This window comes from Miscanthus floridulus, chromosome 19 (genome assembly GCF_019320115.1).
Source record: "Miscanthus floridulus cultivar M001 chromosome 19, ASM1932011v1, whole genome shotgun sequence".
Classification (NCBI taxonomy): domain Eukaryota; kingdom Viridiplantae; phylum Streptophyta; class Magnoliopsida; order Poales; family Poaceae; genus Miscanthus; species Miscanthus floridulus.
Genome location: NC_089598.1, coordinates 42,678,930 through 42,697,928, shown reverse-complemented (window position 1 = coordinate 42,697,928; position 18,999 = coordinate 42,678,930). Strand labels below are relative to the sequence as shown.

General features: G+C 46.8%; 1 protein-coding gene across 1 annotated transcript; it reads right to left on the bottom strand.

Moving 5' to 3' along the window:
* Positions 1-6,827: 6,827 nt before the first annotated feature.
* LOC136525936 (uncharacterized) lies at positions 6,828-10,284 on the bottom strand. Its single transcript, XM_066518757.1, has 4 exons — positions 9,943-10,284; positions 9,725-9,778; positions 7,294-7,461; positions 6,828-6,992 (listed from the first exon to the last, which is right to left on the bottom strand). Exons 1-4 carry the CDS (start codon positions 10,282-10,284, stop codon positions 6,828-6,830), a joined length of 729 nt encoding a protein of 242 aa, XP_066374854.1.
* Between the last annotated feature and the right edge of the window lie 8,715 nt (positions 10,285-18,999).

Below are 18,999 nucleotides of genomic sequence, written 5' to 3'. Positions count from 1 at the left end.
AGGGAGAAGAGCGAGCCAGGGAGAAAGCGAGAAAGAGCGAGAGAGTGAGGGAAAGAGAAAAACTCACCGCCGCATTCAGTCCCTCCACCGCACTCATGGCTGGCGACATTGTTGTCATCGAGGCGGACCCTTGGGATCCTTCCGACGTTACCATGGAGACGCTCGAGTCGCTCGTCAACGGCGGACTCCTTCGTCCGGTGATGGACCCCAACAAGCCGGAGTGGATCGCTCCGTACGGCGAGCCAGAGCTAAGGCCTCGCGACGTCTATGTCGTGAGCTTCGTCTCCTTTCATGAGCGTGGCCTCGGCGTCCTAGCGGATCGGTTCATGCGGGCGCTCCTGCACTACTATGGCATAGAGCTCCACAACTTCAACCCCAACTCCATCGCTCAGGCGGCCATCTTCGTTGCCGTCTACAAGGGGTACTTGGGGATTGCTCCCCATTAGGAGTTGTGGCTCCATCTCTTCTGGGCGGGGCACACCACTAAACCGATGGGCACGTCGGGCATGAGGAAAGCAACGAGGGTTGGCGGCTGCACTCTCCAAGTGCGCCAGGACCGCCAGCACCTCTACATCCCGACCCAGCTCGCGTCATCTAATCGCCGATGGTACACGAGCTGGTTCTACCTTCGCAATGATGACGGAGGACTTCCCCCCTACACTGGGCGGATTGTGGGGAGCTTCCCAGAGAGGTGGAAGTACGGCGTCCCGAGGGACGACCAGCCCAAGCTGCAGCCGCTTCTGGAGGGGCTGGAGAGGCTACGGGGCCATGGCCTTACCGCGGCTATGGTCGTGGCTGCGGAACTCTCTGCCTGTTGCACCACGGCGGTCTCGAGGAGATCCCGAAGCTCACCGCGAACCCGTCGTCCTTCCATGGTGGAGGGCTCGGGCATCGCGCGCACTAGCATCACCGCAGCCACGACATTCTGGCTAGCGCGATTGAAGATTCGGGGACGATCGTCCCCTTCATCGTTGTTGATGCGGTGGTGCACGTCGTGAGCCCATCGCCGGGCTCCTCCGCCATCACCGCAGCCTTGCTGCTCCTGCTCGAGAGTGGTTTGGAGCTGTTGCAGAAGGAGTTGATCTTGCTCAACCTTGGCCTGAAGCTCACGGAGCTGTTCCAGGTCCGGGCGTCGAAATTGTCCGAGGGCAAGGTTGTCGTTCTGTGCCGCCGGTGGAACAATGCGTGAAGGTGTAGCATCGCCCGTTCCCTGATGAAGTAGAGTGCGGTTGTCTACCCCCTCGTGCTTGTCGCCCGTGCTTGGCATCCCAAGTCTGACGTGGAAGCACGCACGAGTGGGATCGTAAGGACCTTCATCATCGAAATCGGAATAGCCAAAGCAATAGTCACTTGCGGCCAAGAAGTGGCGCATGGTTTCGCGGTCATGGAGGTCGGAGAAATCCGCTCCGGCCCATGCCTCGTCCTCCTCCGAGGAGTCGGCGTGGGTGTGGGTCGACGCGGTGGTGTCGAAGTTGAGAGCGAAGCGCTGGTGGCGCTCCGAGAGATCCGCGTGAGCGGAAGCGTAGGCATAAGCATAAGAGGCGGCTGCATTTCTCAACCCAAAGGGGTATGGAGATAGTGCCGCCGCCGGGCTCTGCTCCGCCGGAGTTGGCTCCTCAGGGAGTGGTGGAGCGGAGCTTGGTGTCGGGGCGTCGTCGGGTGCCACCGGTGTTTTTCCCTTGTCCATCCTCAGGCTAGACAGGTCCCCAACCAGGGACCTTGCGCCAATAGCTGGTCGTGGGATACCATCGGAGAGCGGCGAATCGCCCTGGGTTCGCGTGGCATCGGGGTGATCCTGCTCGCGTCGTACCTGGCGAGCGCGGCGAGAGCGGCCGCCTGGGTGCCGCCTACGCCTAGGCTGCTGGTGCATGGCGTCGTCGTCGGCAGGCGGGGTTCGGGGCGTGAGGAGTACCATGTCGTACTCGTGCCCTAGAGACATGAACTCTAGGTTCCCGAACTAGACCACCATGCCAAGACGCAGTGGTCGTACGGGGTCTGCCATCCGGAACTTGTTGGGATGACGAAGCTGACACGCAGAGGCCCCTACCTGGCGCGCCAACTGTCGGTGTTTTGGACCGGGGGATCCTCAACCAACTAGTGAATTTGTGTTGCGTGTTCTCAATTCCAGATGGTGATGCAAAGAGACACAAGGCTTATACTGGTTCAGGCAATCGGTGCCCTACGTCTAGTCTGAGAGATCGATCTTGTATTCCTTGCATCGAAGTGCTTGTAGTAGGGGGTTACAAGCTAGGTGAGAGAGGGAGTTAATCCTAGGTCTCGGCGGGGAGTGATGTGGGCTGCTTGAGACGTTGCTCTCAGGCGGTCGGGAAGTGTGCGTGTTACCGGGTGTTGTTCTCTGTCCCTCCCCCTTAGAAATGGCCCAAGTCCTTTCCTTTTATAGTTGAAGGGAGCTCCAGGACTGCCTCGGAGCGGGTGCGGTGGTCAGCGTGCGGGTCGCTGTGGACTGACTGCGCGCGCGGCCGAGGCTCGGTTGATGCCGAGGCCGAACCGCGGTGGGGGGGTCTCGACAGACGTGAATCCCAAGATAGCCGGGACCTTGGCGTAGAGTGCCGAGGCCTAGGGGGAGCGGTCGACCTGGTACACTGGTTTGGGGGTGATGACGATCCGGGCCAGTTCTCCCATGCTGCATTGTCTTCGGGGAGGGAGTTACGGGGCACAGTGTAGTGCGGGCGCTGATCGTGGGCACAGCGCAGGAACACAGTGGCCGGTAATCCCCGCCATGCCCTGTCTTAGTCGGTATGGCCCTGATGCGACTTCTTGTCCCATCGGCCTCTCCGTGGTGTCGAGCCGTTGTCTGGCCGAGATTGCGGGAGTGGTTGACGCATTAATGGGACAAGACACGCTGTCGGGAAGACCGGTCGAGGCGGGAGCGACGGGTTGTTGTCAAGCCAGCCTCGAGCAATACGGAGGATAGCAGCCTCATCCGAGGCTGTACGCACGGGGCCTCGGGCGAGTCGGAGATTGGGCTCCTTGCCGAGGCCTCCCGTGAGAGGCCTCGCGCGAGGCGGAGATTGCGTCAGGGCGCCGAGACCTCCCGTGCGAGGCCTCGGGCGAGGCGGAGAGCCGGTGGGCTCGGATGAGGCTGGTGATGAGCCCATGGCTTACCCTCTAGCTTTGTTGTTGATGGGATTCAAGTGACCTTTTTGGTGTACGCTTAAGGTACCCCGTTTTATGGTACTCGACAAGTATCTAAAATCACAGCCAAAAGTATAGACACTCTGTATTTCACAAAAACTTAAAACTTGTAGCAGTACAAGACTTTCTAACATCTATTCAACACTTGTGGACTTTCTGGTGGTATTGTTGCTTGCTGGTTGTTAGAGCTCGAGTTGGCGATGGAGCATCAAGAGGGAGTGACATAGATGGAGCACATGGCATAGTAAGGAGTAGTCACCACATGGATGGCTTTCTTCCCGTCGACGTTTAAGCATGGATGGAGATGGAGCAGCCACCATTATGCCGCAAACCTCCACGAGAACAAGGACAAGGACCAAGCAGCTTCTATATAATGCCCTTCAATGGCAAAACAGCGGATCTGGTGGCAAAACAATAGATCTAGTTAATTATGGTAAGTCATTCAGACCCATAATGTATTGAATTTTGGCATGTGGATCAGCAACTTCAAAAAAATTGGAAAGAAATCAAAACAACATACAAGAAAATTTTATTATTTGAATTAAATCTAGCACCCACCAACTAAGCACATCACCAAATTTCAGCAACATAGGCAAGCAGGAAAGATGAAATAAACAAAGCAACATGAAGGAAAATGATCCTAATTTCAAATGTTTAGGCTGTCCACGAGTTAAGCTCATAAACGATGATCTATTCATAATTTTGTTTTGGTGTCCATTATTAAGCAAAAGGGGCTCCAGACCTTGCTATGGCATGAGAGCAGAGTGTCGTGGTCTTACTCAATCCCTTCCTCCAACCCAGTGTCTTTGGAAAGTCTACCGATAATGCAGAAGTCGGAAGATATGCAGTGGCTCCACTTCGGTTCTGAAACTGCAAGAGAAGACATACAGGAGAAATCAGTGTTTGTTTAAAAACATATACAGTCAGTGTGGCATAAAAACTCCTCTTACATTGCATTTCTCCCAAATATAATGATTATTTTTCCTCTCTGGCTTCTCTGCGTGTAGCGTTTTTTTCTTCTTCATGGAAATTCATATAATTTGGATAAACTGCAGTCATATACACAAATAGCTTCATAGCTTAGTAGTATGCACTACGGGATACATTAGCTTTGCGGAGTGCTAGGGGCACTCGGCAAAGGCCCACAAACACTCGGCAACTGCTTTGCCGAGTGTAACACTCGGCATACAACACACGGCATCAACAGTATCGGCAAACAGCAGTTTGCCGAGTGTTTTTTATCGCGCACTCGGTAAATAGTTGTCGAGTGTCAATAAACACTCGGCAAAAAAAAACTCTCGGCAAAAAAATATTAACGGGGTGGCACAGTGACGGCGATTTTGCCGAGTGTACGACGGAAAACCACTCGGTAAAGTTTCTCAAGTTTGCCGAGTGTCAAGCCCAAAACACTCGGCAAAGTTTCTAAACTTTGCCAAGTGTCAATTCCAAAACACTCGGTAACGTTTCTAAAGTTTGCCGAGTGCCAAGACCAAAACACTCGATAACATTTCTAAAGTTTGCCGAGTGTCAAGACCAAAGCACTAGGCAAAGTTTACACACTTTGCCGAGTGGCACGCCCAATACACTCGACAAATAAGTGTGCAACGGGCAGATTTTATGGTCACTTTGCTGAGTGTCCATTAGAGTACACTCGGTAAAGACAAAACACTCGGCAAAAAAGGTTCCCATAATAACAGAAATTGGTCTCTTCACCGAGTGTTTTGGCTTGACACTCGGTAACGCCTCGCTTTGCCGAGTGTTACAATCGACAAAGCGACCAATACCCCTCTTTTTTACTAATCTGTCCCGTATAACGGAGCTCTCTCAATTCACAATAAACCATCACAATTCACAATAAAGCATCATCACAGGCATAATTATATGTCACAGGCATAATAAACCATCATCATAATTCACAATAAACTATCATCACAAGTCACAACTAAGTCACAATAAGCCACAAATGCAAATGCAATCACTGCGGAGGCCCTTGGAATCACTGCGACAAATCCGGGTCTTGAGACTGATTATTTGATGCCGCTGATTGATTCTGCACAAAAGAGAAGAGATTACATGTGTAAGCTACAGATATAAAAAACTCACTGCAATCAAAAAGTATAAGTAGTGTCTTGAAAAAATACTTGCATATAAGTATATATAGTACTAATAAAAAACTCACTGCATTCCGACCCATGCATGTTCAGTTAGTATATCTTACCTATTAGTATTAGTTTAAGCCATGTAGTGGGGGGCTTAGAGCTAGAAGCTGGAGCTGGCAGGGCAATGCCAATAGGAGTGCAGGCCATGCACAGTAGCAGCGAGCAGGCAATTGAAGTCTGTGTTTTGCTGATTTGCAAACTAGTGCACAGGCCTACAGGCTGCCTGTCCATAGTGTGATCATCCATACACTAGACACTGCAATAACACACAGTCCTTGTGCAGTAGTGTGATCACAACTAAGGGGGTGTTTAAATCCACCAAAATCCAAACTTTGACACTATGTAAAAAGAAAATTCCCCATCACATCAAACTTGTGGTATATGTATGGAGTACTAAATGTTGACGAAATCAAAAACTAATTACACAGTTTGGTTGTACTTTGCGAGACGAACGTTTTGAGCCTAATTAGTCAACGATTGGACAATTATTACCAAATACAAACAAAATGCCACATTGCACTACAGTGATGCACAGTAAATCTGCCGCCACCGATCCGTGCAAACTAAACGAGGGCTAAAAAGTACAAACTAATGCCAGCTATTTTTGGATACATGGTATGCTTAACTGCTACATAGCGTTAGCTAGAACGGAGCTGCGGTGCTCGTTATTACTATTATAAAATTCTGTATTTACTAGTACTAGTACTACGGAAATGCATAGTTGTAGTGGTGGCTATCATTTCTGGCAAAAGCCTACATATCTTATGCATCTGCTGCGTCCATCGAGTCTTGAGGATTAGTGCTGTGAGAGAAGTTGTAATTGGTTTTAGTTAAAAAGGAAGCTGTAAATTGGTTAGCAGAGAAAAAATCATTTCGATTGGGATGCTGTTCTAGCTTATGATTTGGTTTGTTTTGAATCCTGCAGCTAGAGATGTGATTTTGTGTGGAGTGGCTTCGGCTAGTATATCACTGAGCACTGTAAATGTGCTAGGCAAGGGCTACATGAGTAGGGTTCCTGATCGGGAGCAACAACGACGAATGTCAATAGTATCTGTGGTTGGTCAGCAAAATTCTTAGTGCAGCCTCCATTTCTTAGTACCTCCTCTTCTAGTGTGATTTGCTTTATAAAATGTCATTTGCATGATCTAGGTTGTTCAGTGACACAAAAGGGCTAGGCATGTTCACTTAATGGTTAATTTCTTGTTATTAGCACTATATCATAAAAGCAAAGGAAATGAGTGATGATCTGTGCACTACAAAATTCAAAGGAGAAAATGGAAATTTTAAGCTTATCTTAACCTTGCATATTCTCTGTCTCTATCTCACTGGTTGCCTATGTACTCTAAAGTTCTCTAAGTCATTTTGAGCTAACATCTAAAGTTCTCTAAGTCAAAGTATTCAATCTGCAGTATAAGGTGTCAAGTGACTCACAGGAGTAGTTGTGGGTGGCTGAGGTGGAGGGAATAGCATCGGTGGCGATGACAAAGCTCGACCCTTGCTCGATGCAAAATTCTACATGTATTGGAACATTTGGTCCATCCTCAATCGATTTTCTTCCTCTATCCTCTGCATCGTCCGCCGTTGTTCTTCCACCATGTTCTGTCGCTCGGCCGCCACCCTCTGTTGAATCATCTCCTCCATCTCCTCCCGTTGCTTCGTTTCTGCTTCCACCCGGGCCTATAACATTTCATCTCAATGTTACAATGCAAAGCTAAAGTACGTAACAATCAACGAACGATGAATAAAACAGAAATAACCTAGAGAGCCTCCGTCTGAAACTATATAGCGGTTGGTCGTGGGTGTATCACCGGGTTCGAGCTCGTGCTCCTTGCTTGATCTAGGAGAGAGTGGGAGTAGAGGTCGTGTCGATTGTACTGTCGCCAATCCAGTACCAGCCATACTTCTTGCCTCCTTCCACCCTCATCACGATTTCTCCATCAAGATCCTGGGTGCTCGGATCGAACTGTGGCCCATGAACCTGCCTTGCCATTGCTGTGTACTCACTAATGCGGCTATGGATGCTGGGATCGTTGTACGCCTTGGGCGGGTCCTCCGGGTTGAAGTCAATGTTTGCCGTCGCCTTGCCCTTTTCGGACAGAACACATGCCTTGAACTGAGAGCAAGGCTGACCATCATGCGACGACAACTGCGGCAAAAATGCAAAATAATTAGAAATTATGCATAATTGAGCATTAGAATAAAGAAATGAATTCGCGTACCCATTTTTCCCTGTATTCGTCGAGGCTCAGGTTGCCTTGATGGTGTGATGCACATGGCATCAGCAAACGTCGGTCCCGACAAGGGTTGTGCGTCTCCACCACTACTGGAGGCCGCGGCTTTGCCGAGTGTTTTTACACTCGGCAAAGAGCCCTTTGCACTCGGCAAAGGCTTTGCCGAGTGTAGCACTCGGTAAAGCCCACTCGGCAAAAATTTTCTCGACAAAGGGTCTTTGCCGAGTGCTTTTTATCGGCGCACTCAGCAAAATAAAAAAAATTGCCGAGTATTTGGGGCGGCACTTGGCAAAATATTTCGGCCGTTGTGGCGCCGGCCGTTAACGGTTATTTTGCCGAGTGCCCGACCCAGCACTCGGCAAAAAAAAATATTTTTTTTAAAAATTACTTTGCCGAGTGCCCCAGCCCAGGCACTCGGCAAAGTTTTTTTTATTTTTTTTAAAAAATTACTTTGCCGAGTGCCCTTGCCCAGGCACTCAGCAAAGTTTTTTTATTATTTTTTTAATTTCTTTGCCGAGTGCCCCTGTTTAGGCACTCGGCAAAGAATTTCTGAATTTTTTTAAAAAAATACTTTGCCGAGTGCCTGAAAAGGTGCACTCGGCAAAGTAATATTTTTTAAAAAAAACACCGTACATAAACAGAAAATAGGATTGTTCAACATCAAAGTTCAACATCACAAATGCAGACACCGGAGAGAACAGGAAACAGAGGGCCTGACACACACAAGCTGTAGTTGTCGAGCATAAAAACAGGGGCGTGAGCCACGCTCGTCCGTCAGTCCCAACCGGTCTACCTGGAGACGGAACCACGTGGCTGACAGGGGCTGGACCCACCGTACATAAATAGAAAATAGGATTGTTGTAAGATCTCTTAAGTTGAGTATGTCATTTGGAGGCATATAATGTAAATGAACCATTCTGTAAGAACCAGTGAGTTCTCATTGGTGCACTGGAGGGCACAAAATATAATGCATGTTGTTATACTTATTGGATTTGAAGGAACAAAACTAAATAGGAATTGCACTTGCCTACCAACTTCGTCACTGTCTCCAGTTTGGATGCAACCTTTTTTGCAAACCATGAAAAGAACAACATTGCCATCAATTCCAAAAGGATAAGAGCATGCTATAACAAAGATGAGGAAACTTTAGGATGCATTTGTGTCTTGAGGTGTGCACGTAGCTAGTAGGGAAATCTATTTTTCGAACAAAGGAATAGACTGGCAGTCACAAGGAAAACATAAACTGATACAGGCGATTAGACGCTGAGGTCACACTAAAACACTCCATGGTACTGTATGGCCCACACCAAACATAAGAAAAGAACAAAGTCAGCAATGTTTGGTTGTTTGATAAAAAAGGTATATGTATACAACCTAATAACGAAGGAAAATGCATGAGATGTTCAGGACTTACAGATACAGATTGGTTATGATGCGACCTATGTATTGTCTATTGCTAAATAGTAGGGATGAAAACGGATCGGATACGGACGGATATCACCGATATTACATTTGTTTTCATATTTCTGTCCGGATTCGGATTCGAATACGGATAGTGTCAACTATGTCGGATAGGATACGATTGGATATCGACATCATAAATATGCGATTTGAGTATTCGGATACGGATACGGTATCGGATGTTGGATATCCGGACTCGGATACGGACAGATCTCAACCCCTCTAAACGGATTCGGTTTCGAATATGGTCGGAAAATATCCATACCGTTTTTATCCCTACTAAATAGGTTGTCCTAACTAACAGAAGCATTCATTAATTATGAGCAAATGCCGAGTAATCAAACTGCATCATGTAGATAAAGGCCCAAAATGAGAATAGAGATTTATACAGGGAAAACTGACCTTCAAATTTGGAGGGAATAGGCTGCACAATGAATAGGTTGGTTCATATGAAACAAAGTAAAATAAAATGAGGTCTGCAGCTCCAAATCCAGAAGTAGGCAACCTATAAGAAACCAAATGCTCTCTGCATTAAGGAATCAAGTGCGACCTCTCAATGTACCGGTACAAAATTACTGTTGAATCTATGAACTGTTGGCTTCTAACCATAACAAAAATTTAATGCAAACAGAAATGGCAGGATGAGTACCTTAAATTCTAAAAACACTATTAATCTCATATTCTCATTACTGAAAGAAGAAAAGTGGAGACCATAACCAGCATGAGGTTCCATTGTGAATCAAGATCTTGCAAATCTCTATTGACATATAACTGTAAAGATAAAGTGATTTGTAGCATAAACCAACAATAGGGAAATGCTCTCCTCCTTCCTCTCCTCCGCCTTCTCCTTCTTCTTCCTTTTTCTTCTCCTTCTTCCTCCTTTTTCTTCCTTCTTCTTCTTCCTTCTTCTACTTCATTCTTCTTCTTCCTAGTACCTCCTCCTCCTTCTCCTTCCAAGATGGACGCGGGCAAGGCTGGGGAGGGGCGGGCCGCGGGGATGGCCGGGGGCCGCGGCGATGGGCAGGGGAGGGGTGGCCTGTGTCAGCCAAGGGGATGGGCTGGGGGCGCGGCGCTGCGGCGGGCGGCGCTGCTGCTGCGTGCGGCGCGAGCGTGGCGGTGCACGTGGCGGCGCGCGCGCGGCGGGAGGTGGCGCCCGCGGAGGCGCTGCGGCGGTGGACGGGCGGCACTGCGGGGGCGGGCTGCGCGGGCGCGGGCTGCGCGGTGGGCGGCGAGCGGCGATGTGGCGGCGGCGCGGCGCGTGCCGGGGTCGGGGGCATGGGCGGCTAAAGATAGGGTTTGGAGGGAGGGGTGAGGGTGGGCCGGTTGGGCCATTTAGGCCACGGGCGTTTTTTTTGGATTTTCTTTGCCGAGTGCCCACTGGACCGGGCACTCGGCAAAATTTGTTTTTATTTTTTTAAAAAAAACTTTGTCGAGTGTCATCCTTGGGCACTCGGTAAAAAAAATTTTATTTTCTGAAAACAAATTTTACCGAGTGCCTCCTAGGCCCGGCACTCGGCAAAGACATTTTTGCCGAGTGCTCCTCATGGCACTCGGCAAAAATTTTTTTATTTTGGACCTAAATTTTTTTGTGTAGCCTTGTGACAGTATTTAAAGCTCTACTCTAAAATTTAGTGAAATTTTGACTTTTTTAGGTATATTTCATTAATTTATTTCGTTTTGTTGATTTTTTCGGCGTATTTCAAATTTGAACTGCAGGTCCATGGAATAATAGAATTTGGTCATCCAAAAATTGATATTCATGATATTTAGCGTATGTTGAGGCCGTATCCTGGGAGTCACATGAAATCTCGAGCATCTCGTTGATGTAACATGTCGAGTTAGTTATGGGAAAAGTGAATTTAAATTATATAAAATCCAAACGAAGTCCGAAAATCATGAAACTTGTGGAGGCGTCGTGTTATCACATGTGGAGGCTGTGGTAAAAAATCGAGAAGATTTCGAGCAAGTAATGACGCCGGATGCTAAAAACCCAGACATCTCCACATGTGACACATGTGGAGATGTCTGAGTTTTTGGCATCCGACATCACTACTTGCTCGAAATCTTATGAATTTTTTACCACAGCCTCCACATGTGATAACACGACGCCTCCACAAGTTTCATGATTTTTGGACTTCGTTTGAATTTTATATAATTTAAATTCACTTTTCCCGTAACTAACTCGACATGTTACGTCAACGAGATGCTCGAGATTTCATGTGACTCCCTGGATATGGCCTCAACATACGCTAAATATGATGAATATCAATTTTTGGATGACCAAATTCCATTATTCCATGGACCTGCAGTTCAAATTTGAAATACGCCGAAAAAATCAACGAAACAAAATAAATTAATGAAATATACCTAAAAATTAAAAATTTCACTAAATTTTAGAGTAGAGCTTTAAATACTATCACAAGGCTACACAAAAAAATTTGGGTCCAAAATCAAAAAATATATATATATTTTTCCAAGTGCCATGGGGAGCACTCGGCAAAAATATCTTTGCTGAGTGCCGGGCCCAGGAGGCACTCGGCAAAATTTGTTTTCAGAAAATAAAAAAAATTGTCGAGTGCCCAAAGATGGCACTTGACAAAGTTTTTTAAAAAAAATAAAAACAAATTTTGCCGAGTGCCTGATGGCTGGCACTCGGCAAAATCTGACGGTAGGTGGCCGCCGTCACGGTCCGGCTAAATTTTGCCGAGCACCTGGCTTTGCCATATGCCAGGCACTCGGCAAAGTCCAGATTTACCGAGTGCCTGGCACTCGGCAAAGCCTGCTTTGCCGAGTGTAAAATTTTGCCGAGTGCTACACTCGGCAAAATATTGCTTTGCCGAGTGCCACGATATTTTGCACTCGGCAAAGTATCAGGCACTCGACAAAGTACAGTTTTCTAGTAGTGCGCCCACCCGGGCTCCAACCACTTGTCCACCATATATTCCCAGCACTGGGTATGCTGGCTGCACCAGTACGGAGGCAACTACGTCATCAAGTGTATGACATATGAAAAAATGAAATTAAGCGTAATTAATCTCATAAAAAGTAAGTATTAATGTTCTATATTTACCTTCAAGAATTGTTCCCGGGTCAGGTTCATTGTTCTTGCCTCTTCTTTTTTAACCTCCATCCCTCTGTGTTGAGCATAGTAGTCGATGATGGCCTAGATGCGCGCCTCGTAGTGCATGTCCTTCACGAGCTTCTTAGCGACTTCTTCAGAGATGGAGGCCGTCTTGGCCTCGTACCCCTCCTGGCATCTATAGAAGTCCTGCATATAGACGCGATGTATACAGTCATTACTTCAAGAATGTCCAGTGAATGTAATGTATTGAGCAATGTAGTGTGAGCAATACTTACCCACAGCTCGCCCTTCAGCCGCTCCGCCTTGTTGGGGAATACCCTGCCGTCACGATCAGCGGCGTCGAGGGCGGTGATGTAGTGGTCCCAAGTGTAGGCCGGCTGCAGCTCTTCGCCAAACTGCACTAAGCCAGGGAAGTGTAGCCTGCATAAAAGGCCAAAGATGTCGTTAACCTTACGGTCATGATCACCCCCACTGACCTTAATCCAACCCCTGCCCAAGTGATTAAGATAAATTATTAGTTTTCATTGTAATTTTTAACATATCAAACAAAAAGTTATTGAAAACATCTAAAGTTACTTACGTTTTCCTAGAGGGTCGAATCATTGGGTGTCTCTCAAGAGGTATCGGTCACCTCGAGAGGGTCAAGGGACCTCACAACCAGACCTGGGAACCAACTGCCTCCTCCACATGCTCTTGCTCCTCCTGTACCTCCTCCTCATCACCAGAGGCGTGCGCAGAAGGTACCTCCTCATCATCACTAGAGGCATGCACGGAAGGTACCTCCTCCTTAGACAACGACGAGGGAGCTACAAGCGACGGGAGCCTTGCCCCTTTACCCTTCCCTTTACTCTTCCCTCCATCCCTGCCTCGACCCCTCCCTTGACCTTTCCCTGAAGCTAACCCTGAAGCTGCGATCTTTCCGTAAAGCGCCGCGATCTTCCTCGTACTGCCCACCATTGTTTAATCACCTATAATTAAAAAGAGTAAACCAATCAGCACAGATAAACAAAACTACTTAGAAAGATATGACAAATAATAAATAAATTAGTACGGCTCATACATGTATTAGAAATAATCATCATGATCGGGATTAGCTAGATCATAAGTCTCATCATCATTATCACGCGTGTTGATATAATCATCATGATCGGGAATGACGTAATCACTGTCATTGCCTAAATGTAATCGCTGAAGTAATTATAAGTCCTTCACATTCTAAACCTCGTCTCCAGCGCCATGTCTAGCTTTGGTCTGTCGCATAACCTCGCTTGATCCACTCTAGCCTTAACGTTATCCTTTGTCTTATCAAGAATGTCTATGATTGTACCAAAAATTGCCTTGGCGATATTCTTTTCAGTGTGCATTACATCAATGTTATATGGAAGAAGAAGATCATCAAAATAGGGGAGGTTCCACAAGCATGACTTCTGAGTCTAGGAATGTTGCTTGCCATATCCCATAAAACCACCTTCTTATTTATTGACCTCGAGAGCGTCTAACTGAGCACGAACTGCGGCTCCTGTCATCATCTGCAGTGCAGGGTATTTAACTACAACATCTTTTGTAAAGTTCTTGATGTCTAGTCTGAATGGATGGTCAGGAGAGAGGAATTGTCGATGTTTATCGAACGAAGAATACTTGCCACCCTTCGTCACCCAAATGAACATCAGAGAAGCCTTGCATACTAGGCATGGGAACCTCCCGTAAACACGCCAGCAGCAGAAAATCCCATATGTCGACAAGTCATGCAGGGAGTACTGGTACCAAACATGCATTTTGAAGTTTATCTTTGTAGCTCAGTCGTATGTCCATACCCCTTCCTCCCAAGTATGGACCAAATCATCAATCAGAGACTCCATGTACACACTCATATTATTCCCCGGGTGTTCTAGAATTATCAACGATAAGAATATGTTTTATCGTTGAAAGAGGACGTCAGGGGGGAGATTGAGGGGGATAACGAACATGGGCCAATAGGTGTACGGGGTAGCCGCCATTCCATAAGGATTGAACCCATCTGTTGCCAGTGTAACACATACATTACGAGCCTCTAGAGCTTTCTCACGACGAATCTCATCAAACCTTGTCCAGGCTTCACCATCGGATGGGTGTACCATCTTCTCAAGATTGTATCGACATTTGTTTTTGTGTCATGTCATCTGTTTTGTGGATTCCTCAGTCATGTAAAGCCGTTGGATCCTCGATATGAAAGGAAGGTACCATAGGATCCTCACGGGGATTGCGAGTTGCCTCTTCTGACCATCACCAGAGTCTACCTCTAGGAACCTAGATGATTCGTACTTCACATAGTACTTTTTTCTGCATACTCTTTCCTAAATAAGATGCATCCCTTCGGACAAGCATGTATCTGCTCGTATGGCATCTTAAGTGCACGAAGGAGTTTCTATGCCTCATACATGTTTTTTGGCAAGATGTGACCATCCGGGAGTAGGCTGCCAACAACTGTGAGCATAACATCGAAGGCGTCTCGACTCAAGCTAAACTAGGACTTCAAGGCCATTAGGTGTGCAATGGTATCCAGTTGAGAAACCTTGGAATACATGTGAAGGGGTTGTTGTGCCATAGACAACATGTCGTAATATGCCTTAACGGTAGCCTCTGGCTCCTCCTCCCTACGTCCTTCATCAAAGTGTGCTTCATGATAGTCATTTAACATGTCTTCTACCCTGGCATCCCCATCATATTCCTCAATGCGTTGTCTCACGACCTCGTCTCTCTCACGATCGGCTTCACCATGGTAGATACACTTGGTATAGTCTGCCGTAAATCCATTCTTGCAAAGATGTTTATCCATGACCACCTTGGTTTGTCGACGCGTGTTTGCACATTTGCTGCAGGGACACCAAGTGACACTAGCTCCTTTAACCCTTGCAAATGCCCGTTCCAAGGAAGCATCGGTCTTGTCAATCCATTCTTCGATCAACGAAGTCTGACTAGAGCGGCCCGTGTACATCCACTCACGGTCATCCATCCTCTAGCATATCAGCGAGTAATATAAAAATCACGTTGCATCTACACGTTCCTATACTATCTAATAGGTGAAGATAGGTCCTAATCTCACCCGAGGATGTATAGATGGGGTTAGTTTCCATGCTCTACTCCTATCCGAGACAGAATTTTGGCAGCACCTCCCCGCTATTCTTCAAATACACGTTCTGGAAGGGAGATTGTGTATCCAGAGAACAATAGGGAGATGCTGTCGAAACTCTATCACGGATCGGAGTAGAGCATGGAAACTAACCGCATCTACATATCCTCGAGCTGTCCAAAAAACGTAAACAATTCGAAACAGATACGGTTATAGATATGTAAAGATCTGCATATTTTCAACCGTATCTCTTTCGAACGGGAGACACCTAGGTTACGTGATATACGAACATGATACGAAAAGAAGGGTCTTTTATGCCTCACCTTGTTGTCCTGCAAAGTGACGAGTCAAGGACGTTGCAATAGCCTCTCCTGCAATAAAAGGAACATAATAGTGTCAAATCTAAATTTTGGCAGCACCTCCCCTACACAGGGAGGTTTCCAAAACCTGCAACAAATAAAATGGCACGATGACCGACAACCACATACACTCGGCAACAAACGGCACGATGGCCGACAATCACATACACTCGGCAACTGAATACAGTGATTCAAATCAACAAGATTAAATTTGATGGGCTTGATGCATAAATGTAGACTTTATAGATTACATAATTAAAATTATACAACTTTGTTTCACAATATGGTATTGGTTGTGGGCTTATAGTGCAGTTTTTCTTATCCTGTGGAAATTTTCCTGACTGTGAGTACTCGTATATCTAGCTTGGTTGTTGACTTGTCAGAACCAATGCTGAAGTCCTTTCTCAACTGTGTGCATAAATGGTTATTGAACTAATGCTCTTCCAGTGCATAAATAAAGCACTCTACATACTGAGAAAGCATGATGCACTTTCAAAGCAATACAAAGACATTTGCACCATGACAGTAAGAGTGTTTATTGAAACCTAAAGCTTGAATATGCCTTTTTTCAAAGCTCATGACTAAACCTGTATAGCAATATTGGCCATGAAGTAACAGAATCTCTACTATGCCACTTTCACACAACATGCAGTAAAGTAACTTTTGAATTACAGCAGTATTCAGAAGCAAAAAAAACAGATAATATTCAAGCAGCAACATACGAACTAAAAAGGAACATACAAGATCTGCACAAGCAAGCAGCAGCAGCTCAATCTCACCTGATGCATAACAAACAGGTGGTTGATTTTGAAAGGGCCAAATGCATCAGGACAAATGTTTACTTGAGCAGCTACTTATAACTAAAGAGTAAATTTCGGGGACCAATAAACAATTACAAAACAAGGTATAATGCCGAAGTCACCACAGCTAACTCAATATTCACATGACCAAAGTAAGCTGCGGGGGCTTACTGGACCAAACAGCTAGCCAACCAGATGTAGAACGGATGCACGCACAGGAGCTAATTTAATACTCCAAAGGTTATTCAATGATAGCTTTAGTAATTCACGGCTGCAAGAACCATGCTCTCTGACAATCAAAATCAACTGACTCAAAGATAGGCACGGATGGAGGGGCTGCTCTCCAACCAGATGTAGAACCGATGCACGCACAGGAACCAAGAAGGCCACGCACGGCCAGGAGCAAGCACAGCTCGGTGCACGCACTCACGGTGCAGAAGCGCTCGGTGCTAGTTTGCAGCTACAGATACTGCTCGGCCAGGTGCGCACGGCTGCCAGAGAAAGCAAGCAGGGTCTGCTCTGCTCGATGCCTACCTGCAGTGCGGATCAAAGAGAGGGAGAGAGGAATCGAACCAGAAAGCAAGCAACAAACAGAGAGAAAATGAAATCAAACACGAACTACTGTACGCCGCAGTCCAGGACCGAGCCTACAGGGCGTGACCAACAAGAGGTGCTCCACGCCACGCAAAGGAAATTGGGGGGTGGGGGGGGGGGGGGGGGGGGGGGGGGGGGGGGGGTGGCTTACTGGACCGGGGGAGGGCGTCGGCTGCGGGGGGCTACCCGGCGAGGGGGCGACCAGGCGAGGGGGACACTCCGGTGGCGGACACTGGGAGGCAGGAGCGCCGGGTGGCGGGGGCGCCGTGCGGTGGCAGGAGGGGCGTCGCGCCGGGGGCCGAGAGTCGTGCCGACACGCCGGGATGGCGGCGGCCGGCGGCGGCGGCATGGGAAGGCGGGAGCCCAGCAGCAAGGGGCAGCCGTCCGGCGGCGGAGGGTGGCGGCCCGGCTGCGGGGGTGGCGGCCAGGCGGCGGAGGGCGGTCCGGCGGCGGAGGGTGACGGTCCGGCGGCGCGGAGGGTGGTCTAGTGTGTGTGTGGGGGGGGGGGGGGTGACTGTGTGAGTAAGTCTGCGGCCGGTTAGGGTAAAAACCAAAAGGCTTTGCCAAGTGCCTGCGATTTGGCACTCGACAAAGTCAAGGTATGCCTCGGCATTGTTTTTTCAATTTCCCAACCGGTACGGTATTGGTAAGTGGGGCCGGCTTAGGTATGTTGCCGAGTGTCCACTATATGACACTCGGCAACTATATTATTTGTCGAGTGTCGTACAGTTAACACTCGGCAAAATAAATTGATATTTCATACCCACCCATCCTTCTTTTTCATAACGTGTTTTACTAAATTTGTTATGATGTAATTTGAAAATACCTTGTCAAATTCACTCAACAATGCATATTTGATTTTTCTACGAATATTAATCCATTATTTCATGCACTTATAGATCAAATTCAATTTATATCAATTAAAATTCTATAATTACAGTTAATAAATTAAAATTATCAAATGGATCCGAAAAATTACCAAAATTTGATGTGAACCAATCTATGTTGTCTATTGTCTATACAAAAAGTTTTGAAGTCAAACCCCAATTCGACCATCACTTTGACTCCAAATCTTACCGGATCCTTCTCAACGCTACGATTCTTCTTCGGAGATGCTTCGGTTTGTAAAGGTCGTATGTGATAAATTGTGCGAAACCTTCTCAATTTTTTCCATAGTCTCCACATATGATATCATGAGATCTTGACAAATCTCGTCATTTTCAGACTTCATTTGCTTTTTTTAGAATTTAAAAACCATTCGGCCACACGTTCGTGGTCGTGTTTCCTAAACAAAATATTCGAAATTTCTTTTTATTTCCCGAGTAAGGCCCCAAAATGGACTCAATAACATGAATATGATTTCTCCACTCAATTTATTCCAATATTTGAATCACTTGTGGTTCAAATTTGACTTAAACCAAAAAATTCCTCTAAATGCAATAAATTAATTAAATATAGCAAACAGATCGAGAAATATGTCAAATTTTAACATGTAGAACCACATATTGTATGTGGAGAGTAGAAAAAGTTTGGAGGGTAGGAGAGGAAAAACAATTATTTTGCTGAGTGCCAATAAAAAACACTCGGCAACAACATCATTTTGCCGAGTGTCAATAAAAACACTCGGCAAAAATATCAGTTTGTCGAGTGTCAATAAAAAACACTCAGTAAACATTGTCTTTGTCGAGTGTCTCTAACGGACACTCGGTAAAGTTATAACGGCAAGGCGGCGCACCTAACGGCCGTCACATGGCCGTTGCACGCCCAGCGCACGTGCCTCTACTACTTGCCGAGTGTCCTTATTTGCCGAGTGTTTCGTTGTAGATTGCCGAGTGTTTTTTATTAGACACTCGGCAAAGTTGAGTTTTGTCGAGTGCTATATGTTTGCCGAGTGTTGAATTAAAAACACTCGGTAAATAGAATGTTTGTCGAGTGCCTAATGGAATGCACTCGACAAATCCTCAGGCACTCTGGTAATTATACTGTTTGTGGTAGTGATGGTTACTCCAATTTGAATCAACAGGTCTAGCTTTGAGTGCCATCAAAGT

Excerpts from the sequence above, each read along its gene's own strand:
- LOC136525936 (XM_066518757.1), bottom strand. The coding sequence starts at position 10,284 with ATGCCCCCGACCCCGGCACGCGCCGCGCCGCCGCCACATCGCCGCTCG. Across the intron at positions 7,462-9,724 it reads CACAATGGAACCTCATGCTG|TTGTCGTCGCATGATGGTCA; the intron begins GTTATGGTCTCC and ends TTTTTGCCGCAG. Across the intron at positions 6,993-7,293 it reads ACACAGCAATGGCAAGGCAG|GCCCGGGTGGAAGCAGAAAC; the intron begins GTTCATGGGCCA and ends GAAATGTTATAG.